General features: G+C 49.0%; 5 protein-coding genes across 5 annotated transcripts; 4 read left to right on the top strand and 1 right to left on the bottom strand.

The window, feature by feature from the left end:
* Nucleotides 1–922: 922 nt before the first annotated feature.
* On the top strand, nucleotides 923–2,621 carry N7477_004591 (MFS transporter; the record flags this gene model as incomplete). Its single annotated transcript, XM_056966254.1, has 2 exons — nucleotides 923–1,864; nucleotides 2,010–2,621. The coding sequence occupies 2 exons, from the start codon at nucleotides 923–925 to the stop codon at nucleotides 2,619–2,621; spliced, it is 1,554 nt and encodes a 517-aa protein (XP_056823035.1).
* Nucleotides 2,622–3,402: 781 nt separating this feature from the next.
* N7477_004590 (uncharacterized protein) lies at nucleotides 3,403–4,132 on the top strand (the record flags this gene model as incomplete). The annotated part of the gene is made up of 2 exons (XM_056966253.1): nucleotides 3,403–3,745; nucleotides 3,798–4,132. 2 exons carry the CDS (start codon nucleotides 3,403–3,405, stop codon nucleotides 4,130–4,132), a joined length of 678 nt encoding a protein of 225 aa, XP_056823034.1.
* A 2,583-nt stretch (nucleotides 4,133–6,715) lies between these two features.
* N7477_004589 (uncharacterized protein) lies at nucleotides 6,716–10,464 on the top strand (the record flags this gene model as incomplete). Its single annotated transcript, XM_056966252.1, has 3 exons — nucleotides 6,716–8,537; nucleotides 8,615–9,508; nucleotides 9,563–10,464. 3 exons carry the CDS (start codon nucleotides 6,716–6,718, stop codon nucleotides 10,462–10,464), a joined length of 3,618 nt encoding a protein of 1,205 aa, XP_056823033.1.
* Nucleotides 10,465–11,128: 664 nt separating this feature from the next.
* N7477_004588 (putative extracellular exo-polygalacturonase) lies at nucleotides 11,129–12,251 on the bottom strand (the record flags this gene model as incomplete). The annotated part of the gene is made up of 2 exons (XM_056966251.1): nucleotides 11,129–11,729; nucleotides 11,806–12,251. 2 exons carry the CDS (start codon nucleotides 12,249–12,251, stop codon nucleotides 11,129–11,131), a joined length of 1,047 nt encoding a protein of 348 aa, XP_056823032.1.
* Nucleotides 12,252–13,006: 755 nt separating this feature from the next.
* Nucleotides 13,007–14,093, top strand: pmeA (putative pectin methylesterase; the record flags this gene model as incomplete). The annotated part of the gene is made up of 3 exons (XM_056966250.1): nucleotides 13,007–13,443; nucleotides 13,494–13,606; nucleotides 13,666–14,093. 3 exons carry the CDS (start codon nucleotides 13,007–13,009, stop codon nucleotides 14,091–14,093), a joined length of 978 nt encoding a protein of 325 aa, XP_056823031.1.
* Between the last annotated feature and the right edge of the window lie 242 nt (nucleotides 14,094–14,335).

The following is a 14,335-nucleotide window of genomic DNA, read 5'->3' as shown; positions in this document are numbered from 1 at the left end:
AAGATGAGACGCATTTACTATTTTATTGTTGATTGTCTTTTCACTAATAGATATCATTATTTGGGTGATGGAAAGTGGACCTCTCATGAAGCTATCAAATAGAGATACACCAACATCACTTCGCAACATTGCTTGATTGCTTTTACTTCCGTATCGAATTGCAGCCATGAAATTTTTACAGCTCACATCAATCTATGCACCAGAACTTCACTTTATCTCATGTACGAGAGTTTCGTCCCCTCAACGGTTGACGCATTAAACAAGCTTTATATATCCGTCGAAAATCTATTGTTTTCGATCATCTTCCAGTATGAACTCTACAGAATGCGTTTTTCTTTGCACCAGAAGGTAATGTGCAGTTTCGTAAGTCCTCTGGGGGCACAAATAAAAATGGGAGATCAAGAATTCATTCGATATCATGATCATGAGGGTAGACTGGCGTGATATAGAGTCGCCCCGAGACTTTTACTCCAATTGAGGAGACACACTTTCTTCCTTGTCAGAGAACCCTTCATTAATCACTCGATCCGGGTACCCTGTCTTAGTCCAGATGCAAAATGAATGATCTTCCGTAACCGGGCCCGAGACTTGCTCGATTGAGGACGATCACTGCGTCTAGAGCGCGATGACTCAGCAACACATACCGCTTACATCATCGGACCCGCGTAGTATCCAGCTTTGCCCTTGGTTCAGTTTCTTGTTTCTGCAACCTGATCTATTTCATATCCTGCGCTCGCTTTTTCTATCCTTCGATCATTCCGTGTTATACATTCTGTCGCAGCTTTCGGACAGTCTCTGGGTGCTGCAAGCTCGCGCACGACCCCAGCACCGCGGGCGCGCTCGGACTGTCACCAACCTCCCCCAATCGCATGGTTGGATTTGAAGGCGTCGCACCATTCCTCGGTCCTTTCGTGTTGCCAAAATGACAGTCACAGACCGTACTTTGATTGGCCGTCGCTCATCAACGCAGCACTACCAGACCTTCGACACTCCTCCACCCAAATCGCGTGGTCGTCCCAATTCCGGCCAGTCGGAGTCCTCTGGCGAGGCATCGCACGATTATCACAATGACCTCGAGAACCACGCACAGTCCCCATTGCCGAGAAAGCAGATGGCAGTGTTGGCCATGATTGCCTTGGCCGAGCAAACGGCGCTCAACTCGATCAGCCCGTATTTGCCGGATATGGCATCGAGTTTCCCCGAGGTGGAGCCGAGCCAAGTGGGTGTCTACGTGGGAAGCATTGCTTCGGCATTTGCGCTGGCACAATTCGCGACAAATTATTTTTGGGGATGGCTTTCCGACCGGATTGGCCGTAAGCCAGTCATACTTCTCGGCACACTGTTGACCGCACTCTGTTTTGTTGCATTCGGGTTCTGTAAAACTTTGTGGCAAGCCATTGCCGTACAAGCTTTGATGGGTGTTGTCAATGGTAACCAGGGTCTTGTGTCGACCTGTCTGGGCGAAATCACCGACCGGAGCAATCAGTCCCAGGCTTTCACTTGGCTTCCTGTCCTCTATGGCATTGGAGGCATCACAGGTCCACTCCTGGGTGGTCTTCTAGTCTTCGAGCGCAACCCCTTCACGGGCAAGGAAAGCACATACCCGTACCTGGCGCCCAACCTTTTGGCTGCATTCATTCTTCTGGTTGACTTTGTCTTGACTTCACTATTCATGGAAGAAAGTCTGGAAGATGCGGACATCCTTCCCAAGTTTGGCAAGAAATTCCGCAGTCTCTTCTCATGGATCTGGCAATTCACAGGCCTATCCAGACACCCCACCTATCTTCGGGTGCCTAGCGGCCCCGTTCGCCGCAACACTGGCGACAGCCAAGAACATGACAGTGATTTGGACTCTGCTTCGGAGGTATCAAGCCAGTCACATCAGCATGCCGAAGAGCTAAGATGGGACGAAATATGTACAAGAGACACCCTGCTCCTACTTATTACCTACTTGATCTTTGCTTTCTGCAATGTTTCCTTCAATTCGCTCTTCCCAATCTTTGCCCAAGCCAAGCCCCCCCATGGGACGCCACCTCACACCCTCTGAGATCGGTCTGGCTCAAGGATTCGCTGGAATTGTCACGATCATTTTCCAAATTTGCATCTTCAACCGTTTGCGCGACAAGATGGGCAACAGATGGTCTTACCGCGCAGGACTATTCGGTTTTGTGATTTCTTTCCTCTTGATGCCTTTCGTTGGATACAAGAGCGAGGACAGCAAGGGCTTGACCAGCAAGTCTGCTCTCATGGCCGTCGAGCTGTGCTTCGTCCTCCTGGTCAAGACCATCGCCTCCGTTGGTGGCCTGACGAGTGCTTTGCTATTGGTTACCAATTCAGCCCGGAATCACGCTGTTCTCGGTGCCCTGAACGGTCTAGCACAGACTCTCAGTGCAGCTGGCCGCTCGATGGGCCCGTTCCTTTCTGGTGGTCTCTTCTCCTTGACTGCAAAGATCCAGCCGAAGGGAGAAGCCCTTGCATTCGGCGTCTTCGGTGCTGTCTCCTTCATCGGATTCATTCTGAGTTTCGGCATCCGGGGTCGCTCTCTCGAGGCCGAGGGCTGGGGCGAAGATAGCGACGATGACAACTATAAATCAGACGAAGACGAACCCAACGGTGCTTGAATGCATTTGAAATCCGCGACATGACGTGACGACAATTCTCTGATTCCTTCGAGCCTCTTTACATTTGATATTATTAATCTTCAATGCCCTTGTCGAATTGGCAATCCTATTCTTAGCTGAGCATCCCTTGGTTTGGCGTTTTTCTCTTTTCACTCTTCACATTGAGCATAGCTTGAGTTTGATGGATTGCTGTTTGAACACACTGTATTATGTCTTTGTGAGACGCTGACTTTGCTTGTATTATTCTAGATGACTACAAATAAAAGTGCCCAAGCCATACACTGAGTAATGAAGAGGCCAAGACCTATGCCGTCTTGGCCTCCCACTCGAAGATCATTCAGCTAACCCACTATCAAGATATTGCACATGTTGAAGACGGAACTGCAAAGTATGCAAACTCATCGCAGAGTGTCGGCTGTCGAGGACTTGGAACATCATGAGTGACTAAACCTGGGCTGGGACCCACATCTCAAGATTTCCCCTCGTCTCTGTGTGAATCGTAGTTTTGGAACGTGCGATTTCGTATTTCACGAACATCAAGATGCCTTTTTTTGATGTAGGTTCAGATCCAATATTCGTCTTTCGTCCCTTGATCAATATTGATTCAAGATCGACAGGTTGTGGTGACTTTCACCGCGGATCAATTTCGTAGCATTTACCGTGGCAAGGCATACCATGAACCTGACTACGCGGCGGTTCTCAAAGTGACAAGATATTGCTCACAACCATGTCATTGAGTGACGCAGAACAAAATCTTCAATTAGTCAGGCAATTTCCAGACATGTGCAAGATGACGCTGGGCGTGCATCCGTACCATGCGGGTGAGATCTACGAGCATGAGGGATCTGAAGGCAGCCAGAATAGCTACCTTGCATCCATTCAAAAGTTCGCAGAGATGCTGCTGGCAAATAAGTCTTCTCCACTTGCAGCCTTTGGCAAAATTGGCCTCGACTATATTTATCTGGATCGCGCGGACAAAGACACGCAACAACGTGCATTCCGCGATCAATTGGGGTTGGCTACACAGCTGCAGTTGCCTCTGTTTCTGCACGTTCGTGAATCCACCGATGACTTCATCTCAATCATCAAGCCCTATCTGCCTAGATTACTTCGTGGGTGGCCTGGTACATTCATTTTCGGGCACCAAGGACGACATGCTTCGGTTGGTGGAGCTAGATCTTGACATTAGTGTTCATGGCGTTTCGTTTCGGACAGAGGAGCAAATTGAGATGGTGAAAAGCATCCCGTTGGAAAAGCTGCAGATTGAAACAGATGCTTCGTGGTGTGAAGTCTTGTCTAATGATCCTAAAATTGAACGCTTCTTAGAGACTGCGAGGCCTCTGCTGCCGAGCCGGAAACATAACAAATTCATCGCGGGGCAAATGGTGAAAACTAGAAATGAGAGCTGCACTGTCGAGAGAGTTGAGTTGGTGGTGGCAGGGATAAAGGGATTGACTCTGGAGGAGGTGGTTGAAGCTGCGTGGACGAATAGTTGTCGGATGTCCTGGTGAGAGCATATACTTTTCTAGTGACTTTACAGATTAGAAAATAGAACAGATCACTTCTGGATCCTTTTCGGCTATGTGGACTACAAGTGAGGGGCTTCATGTTTTTCTGATAGATGAGTATCATGAGATTCAGACTGGTTGATCGCGGGTCATGCACGACGATCCAGCGAGGCTGTTTGGACACATGCATGTCACATGATGGTGGGTGTGCTCGAGCCAGTACAATTTTATCTGTGTGCTCATGTAAACTTGGCTTGGCATGGGCACCTAGTTCGCCGAGATGCATGTCTACTATCACAAACAAGTCTTGAGATTGCTGAACATTCTCATAGATCCAATGGCTTGTCTATCATGGGCCAATGTTAGATGGAATATCTTGTCCGATCATCACTTTCGGGTACTGGCTGAGATTCTGCGTTATGAGGGCCACTTAGGGGGGTTAGCATAACCATGTTTTCTGTTGCCTGCAACTGTGAAGTGATGGTGAACTTTCCTACCAACACCAGAAGAGCCAGGAGTTCGCTCCTTGCCCTTTGGCCCCAAGTAGAATGATCTTGATGTGGCGTTTTGAAAGCTCTCGAATGCAGGATAGATGTAAGATAAGTTGTTGAGATCCCTTGCGGCCCCAAAATCTCGCCCTATAGCTTGCGGGTCGGCGGGTTAACGAAGCTCGAAAGGTGGTCAGCATAGAAGACAATGCGTATAGCCCTCGTGCAAATTATATTCTGCGGACTGCTTTGGCCGACGCTTTGATCGTTGAACCGCTTGATTTATCCTCAGTTAGCTTAGAACATAGGGAAGCCCATCTTCTGTATATTTGAGAAGTCAAAGATAAATCCTCCGGCGATTGACGGATGATCGGCAATCAACCTAAGAGTGGGCCGCCCGCACGCTTCGGGCCGACCAAGTACATAGTGCCATACACCATCGGAGCCCGGTTGACTGAGGTAGGCAATAATCTATACCATAAATTACTTAGGTAAGGTAGAAGTGGCAAACCGTGCGCTCGGCCGCCCAAATAGGTTACATATGCCTTGGAGGCGTTCGGGCGACCGGCCATTCTTTTCATTTCGCATGCGGGGACGGAACTAGTGAACGGTACTCGGTTTACAGACCATTACCTACTGCAATCAATAAGCGTATCGAGCCACTGCGTTAGATTTATACGTGATGGCACGCTTCTGGCTCAGAATAGGGGGGATATACGCCCCAGGGTAGGTCATACCCTGACCCAAAGAACGTATGTTTGGCGGCAAAGGGGTGTCAGACCCGCCCGTACCATTTTCGTTCCAATTAGATCCATTGGCCCTTCTCGTCCTCTCCCCGATGAAACCAGCAGGCAATGCTGCACGTTTAGTGGCGAATTATAGCATCTTAAGGGGCCATTCATGCAATGGCCACAACTGGACATCCTTCATGGTGTGTAAGGATGACAATATCTATGAATCTGCATGATTGTTTCGAGTCAGTGGCTCCATATCCACTAGATAGTGAGCGTGAAAAAGATCATCCGTCGTGCCTGAGAAATCACACATCAGCGCTAGCGGGATGATTAGCAGGGTATTCCACTTTGGTGCTTCGGACGTAGCACAAAGCTATAAAGAGCATGGCCTAAATCTGCATGGAGTCTCGTGGCTTTGCAGTCAGCCTTCAGCCGTACTCTCTCATGTTCCTCGGCAGTTGTGCCCTTCGTGTTGATCGTCGATCTCTTCCTCGAACCGCGATAGAGATCTGTCAACTCGAGAATAACTCAAAAATAAAATTGACTTCTTCCGCCTCTTCTAGCGCGAATTCAAGGTACAAATGTCAATAGGTTGAAATAGAAAGGTCCTTCCTGTCAAGATTGCAGCTCCTCCATAAACTGTTTTGGCCCCGGCGATCACTTGTTAGCGCAAGCACATTGTGACAAGACCCACCACAGAGATCAACTACTTATTTCAGGGGCCTTTGGGGATAATTCACGATCTACGAGGTATAGGAGATATAGACCGCGTTCCTCGGCCCTAAAGTAGAGCTGGTTCGCTGACCTTCTGACATTCAGGCTATCTTTAACCCTTGTGTATACTTGACTCGCTATTTAAGGAGCCCGAATTGTCTTTGTTCCTATTCTCATACAGTCCAGGACTTTTTTTCTTTCGACAATTGAACTTCCATGACTCGTACTCGGACTCTTATTACATGTAAGCCCTTTGAAAGACACGTTGCCGGGGAATAGTCGGGTGATCTCGAAAGACAAAGATAATTAATCAGTCAATAGAAAACGCCATAGCTTGACAATGCGCAAGGCTTAGTCTTCAAAGGCTCCGCAAGCAACCCATAAGTTTACAATGGTCGCAGCTTTCAGCTTTTCGATCCATCGGGCTCGTTGTGGTTCAACCAGTGCCAACAAGAAACAGCCAACGCGACCCTCTTCGCTTAGAAGACAGCTTTGTGAAGAGCAACCATAAACAGAGCTCTGAATTACAAGCAGTGCAAATAACTGTACCCCTTCAAGAGGATACAGAATCAGAGACGGTTCCGGTGAAGATGAGGATGGAAGTGAAGATGTCAGGATCTCGCTCCGTCAGTCCTGAACATCTTCGGACCATGTTTATCTCTGATCCTGCCAAGCTGGCCAACCCCCTCTCTGAAGCGCATAGCGAACTCTCCACCCTCCAGAACCGGGAGGGAAATTCGGAGAGCGGATCAACTTCAGACCATGCCGCATCACGCACCTTCTATCTGCTCGGTAGTCATCAGTCCGACTCCGACCCCGACATCTCCCCAATCTCAGATGGTCACCCTCCTGCCCGATCTACCTCTGTACTGGCCCGTTTCTTCCCCGAACTATCATCTAGCTGGCATGCTGTGTCCCCAACAACCCCCGATGTGATGAAACAAAATATGAAGTCGCTGGACTATGCCTCGATATTCGAGAATGAACGTGAAGATCGACTCAAGACTTTCTATCAAAGCCCACAGGAGAGCAAATTCGGCGAAGAAGCGGAGAAAACGAATCAAAGAAGCCCAGAGAGTGGCAAGAGCCGTGATTCTGGACAAGGCAGTCTGTCTGACTGCGCGTCCTCTAATTACAGTCACCGCACGTCTCTTACCAGTATCAACATTGACTGTCTCAGCGAACGAATCGCGTATAAGCCAGCAGATACATATTCCATGTTTAACCCTGTTTCAGCGGGTGTCTTTGAAGATGCATCATCAATGTACTCGCAGGCCCCATCCGTTGCGTTACCAGTCGCCCAAGGGGAGCCAAGAAGCGCAACCAGCATCCCTCCCCCACGAACAGGTCGCCTGGCCCCGAAGATGTCGATCGAAGAATTGAAGAACAAAGCTTTACCACTGGAGCCGATCCGAGAGCCCAGTCCGCTAGGGATCCGCCGCCCCAGCCCCTCGTTCCATATTTCGTCCACGTCGTGTTCGCATGCCTTGCATTCAACACATCGATCGAGCCCAAATCACTCGGTGAACATTCGACGGCAACAACATGAAGAGTTTTGTTTTGAATGTGGAAATCATCGCAAGCAACAGCCGCGCCATGGGACCATATCAGGACGGTATCGGCAATCGCAGGGTCAAAACATGCGCCGCGGGCAGACGATGTCGCAGGCCACAGAAGAGCTGGAATATGCACTGGCCGATTTTACTAAGGGCTTTGCGAGTCAGCAACGAACCGTCCTCATTCTGGATGGACCTCTCCAAGTCAGCCGACACAATGGTGACCTGGTAGCCAAACGCCCAGCTCCTCGGCCTCCACCTCTAGCGCCTCATTCAAAGTCGCATCCAGGAGGACCATCGATCTTTCTGCGACCATCCAAGAGCCAAAAAAGGTTGTCAAACAAATTGCCCAAGAACGAAAGCACGAGAAAAGAGCATAGACCGAGTAATCTGCAGTCCATTAGTGAGACTTCGCCCAAAGGAAAGGCCTCCAAGACGGCCGAATCGAGTGTTTCCTCGACAAAGAGAAGCACAAAGGCCTCCAAAGCAATCGAGGAGCACAAAGGACGGCGGCTTCAAGCCACGCCGAAATCCAGCGATGAGAAAAAGGGAAAATCGAAGGTCAAAAAAACCTTCACATTGTCGATACCGTCGTTCAGTCGTAAAACTTCCAATGCACACCTGCGGAACCAGGAAGAAGATCATCGCCTCGATGCTCACAGCTCGGGGTCAGAAAATCTGTCGAAACCAACGTACAGTCGTGAGTGCCATTCGCCTCACCAAGCTTCCAATTCGAGCTTGACTTCCAACAAGCGAGGTGAACTCCTCTTACAACTTCCCCGCCTTCAGACCCAGGACTTGAAAACATGTAGCCTTATCGACAATCAGACTAGCGATCAGGAACAGTACGCCACCCGCCCCGCAGGCTTATACTCGGCCAACACTGCAGCTGATGCCGCACTGCACCCTCTACTACGTGCGTCGCCAGTGGAAGAGAAGATTCTTGTCGGCAGCAGGATGTGGAACCCCGGAGCTTTTGTTTCGACAGCCCAGGCCAGCAGCATACACATTCCACCCGATCGGATCTACGAACTGGACGCGAGTCCGCCTTCCCTGTCAGCGCGGCCCAGGCCCGAGCCGCAAGTTCAAATAAGCATGTTCCGATCAAGGTTGACTTTCCGGTGGACCTACCGAAAAGTCTCGTCATAGCAATTATGAAGCAAATTGATTCCCTTGACGATCTTTTTGATTTCGTCCTTGTCAACAGGCGTTTCTATTCTATCTTCAAGCGCCGAGAGCTTTCTCTGATCAAAAGCGCTCTATTCGGAATGTCGCCACCAGCGTGGGAACTGCGTGAGATGAGTCCACCATGGGAAAACGAGTGGACACCCCTTCTGAATCCTGATTCGCACGTTCCGGAATACACACCTACCTCGTACTTGAATCGTTATGCGACCGACATTTATACTCTGGCCCGGCTAAAATCTATGATCCTTGTTCGATGCTCTTCATTCCTCCGCCGCGACACCATACACGGCCTGTCCGGCGCTGATCCAATTCGTCTTGAAGAAGTTGACGACGCATTTTGGCGTATCTGGACCTTCTGCCGTATCTTCGGTAGCGGAAAGGGTCGCGAAAACGACCTAGAGGGACAAGTGGACTGGCTGAAGGGTGGCGCAAAGGCTAGAAAATATACTGGCGCGACTTCAACCATGACAGAACCTTTCAGGATGAACAACAATTTATTTGAACCACCCGAGGGCTTTGCTCGTGGAAACTGCGGTGGCCTGTCGCAAAACCAGCTGTATTATATGATCGAAATTTGGACTTGTTTGGGCGTGCTGTTGCAGGATCTGCACGCAAAGGTCGCCGATGCGAGAGCTGTTGGCATTTTGGATTGTATGTGTATTGCAGGGGGTGATATTGTGCAGGAAGAAAGTGCAATTGGTTAGTGATGATCAGGCACCGCTCGGGAAAGCTTTTGCTAATGCATATTGACAGAGGAATGGACATCTTACATTCTCACACTGGGCCTTTCGGCTGTCTTGACTCTCAGCTCTCAGTGTCCCGCCAAAGGCGCGGCCGAAACTTTGGAAACAGCCAAGTCGCTCGGTCTGACCAAATGGGAAATGACGGAAAGCGAAGTCAGTCGGTCATCGTTTCTCAAGGAGGCAATCTCTCGCGCCTACGAAGAGCAGGAGCGAGCTCTCAGCACACAATCCAACAGCCCTCATGACCTTAATTCTCGCGAGCTAGACTTGACAAATGCTGAGATAGAGCGTGCACGAGAGCAGCGAAACCTCGCATTCAAGAACGAGCTCCGCGCCCTTCGTCTAAGAAACGTTCAATCGAATAAGGAGCTGGTCTGTTCATTCTCCAACGAACGTCCCATGTCCGAATACAGCGTCATTGTCCGCAACCTTGATGGAAGTCTACGCCACCCATCAGGTTCAGCACAGGAAGATATTCCTCCGGTTCCTCCCGCCCCTCCTCTTATTCTCAATCGCTCGTCTACCTCAACGTCAAGCGCTACACCTCCTACTCCGAGCTACATCCATCCACCACCAAATACCTCTAAGCCATCCTTTTATTTATTTCCGCGCACCTCTTCCAACCACCCACCCTTAGCTCCCCCTCCCCTCAGACCTCAAGTCCAAGATCCAGTCGATCGTGCCATGTATAGGATGGTACATGAGCTAGGTTTCAACGAAGATGACGTCAAATGGGCTCTCAAGATCACCGACACAGGCGAGGGCATAGATGGCCTCGCTGCCGAGCGCCTCCTCAAGGAAGAAAGGAGGAAACAGCAACGTGACCCTTTTGCACCTCGCGGTAAAAACAGCTTCCTTCATTCTGTCATGAATCTTCAAGGATCGCAGGAATCAGGCTGGCGATGGGCATAAGCATAATAGCCCCCGGCATTTCACAACGAGCCTAGATCATACTTGATTTATGTATTGAAATATATCGTTGCGCTTGTTCCCACGCTGCACGTCAATTGTTCTGATCTCCTTTGCGATTTGTTACATAAACTCGTTATTTGCAGAAATTATTTTAGCATTTGATCACTGTCTGTCTAGGCATGCTTAGAAATGAATTCTAGAAAAGACTTGACATATCGAAGTCTCCTCCATGAGACAGTTACCATGAGTAAACCGATTGGCTTGATGCTCTTCTCATCAGTGGTGCCGATCTGACTCCCCACGATCACGGCGGTGGAATCGGTGATTGAAAGGGAAAAGCGCAGCGGCAAGATATCGATTGCACAGCTTGGACGTGTTCTGAGATTGGGTCTTCAGTTGGAGATATTTCGCTCTATACTTTAAAACTTGAATTGTTTCCTAGGTCCATTCACGCAAATTCACCCCGAGGCTCCAGAAGTACAAGACACCCCAAGATCCTTCAAAGTATTGGCACAAAGAACCTCATTCTTCCCGTCTGGTGCCACAACCGTATATTCACGAATAGTAACGCCGCAAGTCCCATTCTCTCCACAATTCAGATTCGCGGTAACATCGTCATATTTCCCACTCGTTGTCCCACTAAACCCATCAAAGACAATATCCGTCAACACCGCATCCCCGGATATTTCTCGCAATAATCCTCATCTTCTCCATAGCAGCTCTGTATCTGGATCGCGTAATCACAACCTTCAACGTGGACATTGGTCCATGTCACATTAGTCACAGTTGATAACCCATGACTTCCACCAGAGGGATACGTCTTGATGCCAACCGCTTTCGTGGAATTGATCATTGTTGCGCCGGAGACGTATACATTCTTCACCGTATCATCTGAACTCTTTCCCAGGGATCCGACAGAAAGTCCATGGCTGCCAATGCAAGTGATATCGGTCACAGTCACCCCGTCCGCGCCGGGTTTGAACGCGACACAGTCGTCATCATTGGTGATGGAGACATTAGTGAGTGTTACATCTGTACTCTCGCCGATATCGAACCCGTCGGTGTTTTTCGCTGCGTTGGTGCTTTTCGATGTCGCGTCCATGGTTAGGTCTGAGAAAATCACGGTGTGGCTTCCGCCTTTGACTGAGTTGAACACGTTGGGAGGATTCTTTTGTCGCAGATTTGAAACCTCGATGTCTGAGCCGCCGGTTATATACAGGAGAGTCGGGCGTTTGTAGCTGCTGTTTGTAGCGAAGAGGTCGTACCTGTGAAATAATGATAAATCAGCCATTTTCCAGCCTTCAATATCTTTGACGTGGTAAGCAATTCGATTTGACGCACGCATCTTGTCCATTCCCATCAATAACACCATCTCCCGACACCGAGCGGATTTTGATCCCATTAATGTCATTGACGTTAATCATTGCCGTTCGGCCTTCCCAGTAGTCCGTATCCGATGCGAACTTTAACAAGCCCTCGATTTGGAAATCACAGCCAGTACATCCGGCGAAATCGAGTACACTGTTGAGGTAGTACGTTGTGCCGGCGGGAATGACAATCGTGCCTCCTTTCCCGCAGGAGGCGATTGCCGAGGTAATGGCTGGAACATCATCGATTGATGAGGATCCTCCGGCTTTGGGGGTACATGTTGAGGCGCGGGCGTTTAGCGTGTTACTTGCGTTGGGTAGGGATAGGGATAGGGCAAGGGAAGTGTTGTGAGGAGGGTTAGGCCATGGACAAGTTTGGACATTGTGAAATGGAATGAGAATCGAATGTTTGCTTGTCATTTCACAGTCTTGATGATCAAGGGTTTATAACATTAAATGGTGAGAAACATTTGGTTTGATCTATAGTTATGCCGATCCTTTCTGAAATGACCGCGGAGGCTGAGCGGTCGAATAACATGAAACACCAAACCCACGCTATTCGATGATTTGAGGAACTTTCTTGACCGAGAAATTCTAAACTCAATCTTTTTCCATGCTACTATACTGATGTAGGTCCGGTAGGGTCGAAGTGCCCCACTATTTTGAAACCAGTCACTCTCCTGTTCGCAGGCATAGGCCCGGAGCTAGTGTTGGGTAGGGACCAAAAATCCCGGAGACTCCAGACACTCTATGCGGGAAACGAGGCACTTGCCAGGGAATAGAAGTTCGTGACGGGGTCAAAGGAAGATTTGAACGACCTGGCTTTTTCTCATTAGGCGCTCGGGACCTCGGTCTAGATATTCACGATTACGTTTGGAGTTCAGCCTAGTATGCCGTTCATCGCCTAGGCAGATGACAGCTTCTAGCAACAGACTTGCTTCTGATAAAGTGTGCTATTCATGGAAATTTCAAGATTGTGGAGAATGTCGCCCATCCCCTGACCGTCCCTGATTCGAGGCTTTAGTGCTACTCATGAAACGAGATATTCCGGAAAAGGGCCGAGACATGTCTTGGCGCCATTGGCATTGTACAAGATGCATATAATACCTGACAATCACTTTTAAATCTCCATCATTGAGTATTGCGTCTATCTGGATAATTTCAGTCTACACGCAATGGTTTCCAAATCCTTCCTATCAGTCCTTTGCCTCGTCACCGCGGTGCTTGGCGCCCCGGCGGAACTACGCCGTCGGACAAGTAGAACCAGCGCCCCCGCGGGATGTCTCACTGTTGGTTCAGGTGGAAAATTTTCGACTATCAGTGATGCAATTCATGCACTTACTTCGTCAACTACCTCAGCTTGCATCTACGTTGCTAGTGCCACTTACAAGGAGCAACTCACCATCAACTTTGCCGGGACTTTGACAATTTACGGCGAGACGTCGGATACCGGAACTTATAAAGACAACACGGTGACTATCACGAACACTCTTTCCTCGCCCGATGCTGGATCTTTGGATTTGAGTGCGACTGTCAATGTTGTCTCCGATGGATTCAAGATGTATAATATCAATGTTGTCAACGGCTATGGTAAAGGGGCACAGGCCGTGGCGTAAGTGATAGAATCAAATGACTGAAACTTGTCAAAGCTAACAATCAAAGTCTCGTCGGAAATGCTGATCGGCTTGGTTTCTACGGCTGTCAGTTCTCGGGTTATCAAGATACCCTTTACGCTAAAGCTGGAACACAGTATTACTCCAACTGCATGATTGAGGGTAAGCCTGCACACATCTTTAATCTTCAAAAATGTTATATTTACAAGCTTCGTATCCAGGAGCCGTCGACTACATTTTCGGTGACGCCTCAGCTTGGTTCGGCGAATGCGACATCGTCTCGAATGGTGCCGGTGCCATAACCGCAAGCTCGCGCGAAGAGAGCACAGACACGGCATGGTACGCCATTGACCATAGTAATATCAAAGCTGCTTCTGGAATCTCCCTTGATGGACAGGTATACCTTGGACGTCCATGGCGCGTGCTTGCGCGCGTGATTTTCCAGAACTCGGACTTGGGCAGTCTGGTTAATGCAAAGGGGTGGACTACAATGGCGGATGGGGCAACGCCGTTGTATTACGAATACAATAACTCTGGTGATGGATCGAATACTTCCGGAAGGGCGTATGAGACTTCTATCTCGGCAGGTGTTACGAAGAAGACGGTCTTGGGGAGTGATTATGGGGATTGGATCGATGAGAGTTATTAAGAACTTGAATAGTGGTTGGATCAATGAACGACTACATTTACGCCAGACAATTGACATAGAGGAGTCATAACATTTAAAGTCCTTGGAATATGAGGACCTACTAAGGGATTGCTGTCACTTGTTCTCCTAGTGTTCCTAGCGGAGCCACTCGCACCTTGGCCTACTTCCGCTCTTCATTTCCTAGTCATGTAAACAAATTATCACAATTAGAATGTTCCTATCGCTATTTCTCAACTGCGATC

This window comes from Penicillium maclennaniae (assembly GCF_028827695.1).
Source record: "Penicillium maclennaniae strain IBT 15551 chromosome Unknown utg000004l:1.0-3007600.0:1.0-3009580.0, whole genome shotgun sequence".
Classification (NCBI taxonomy): domain Eukaryota; kingdom Fungi; phylum Ascomycota; class Eurotiomycetes; order Eurotiales; family Aspergillaceae; genus Penicillium; species Penicillium maclennaniae.
This window is presented reverse-complemented; position numbering and strand designations above follow the sequence as displayed.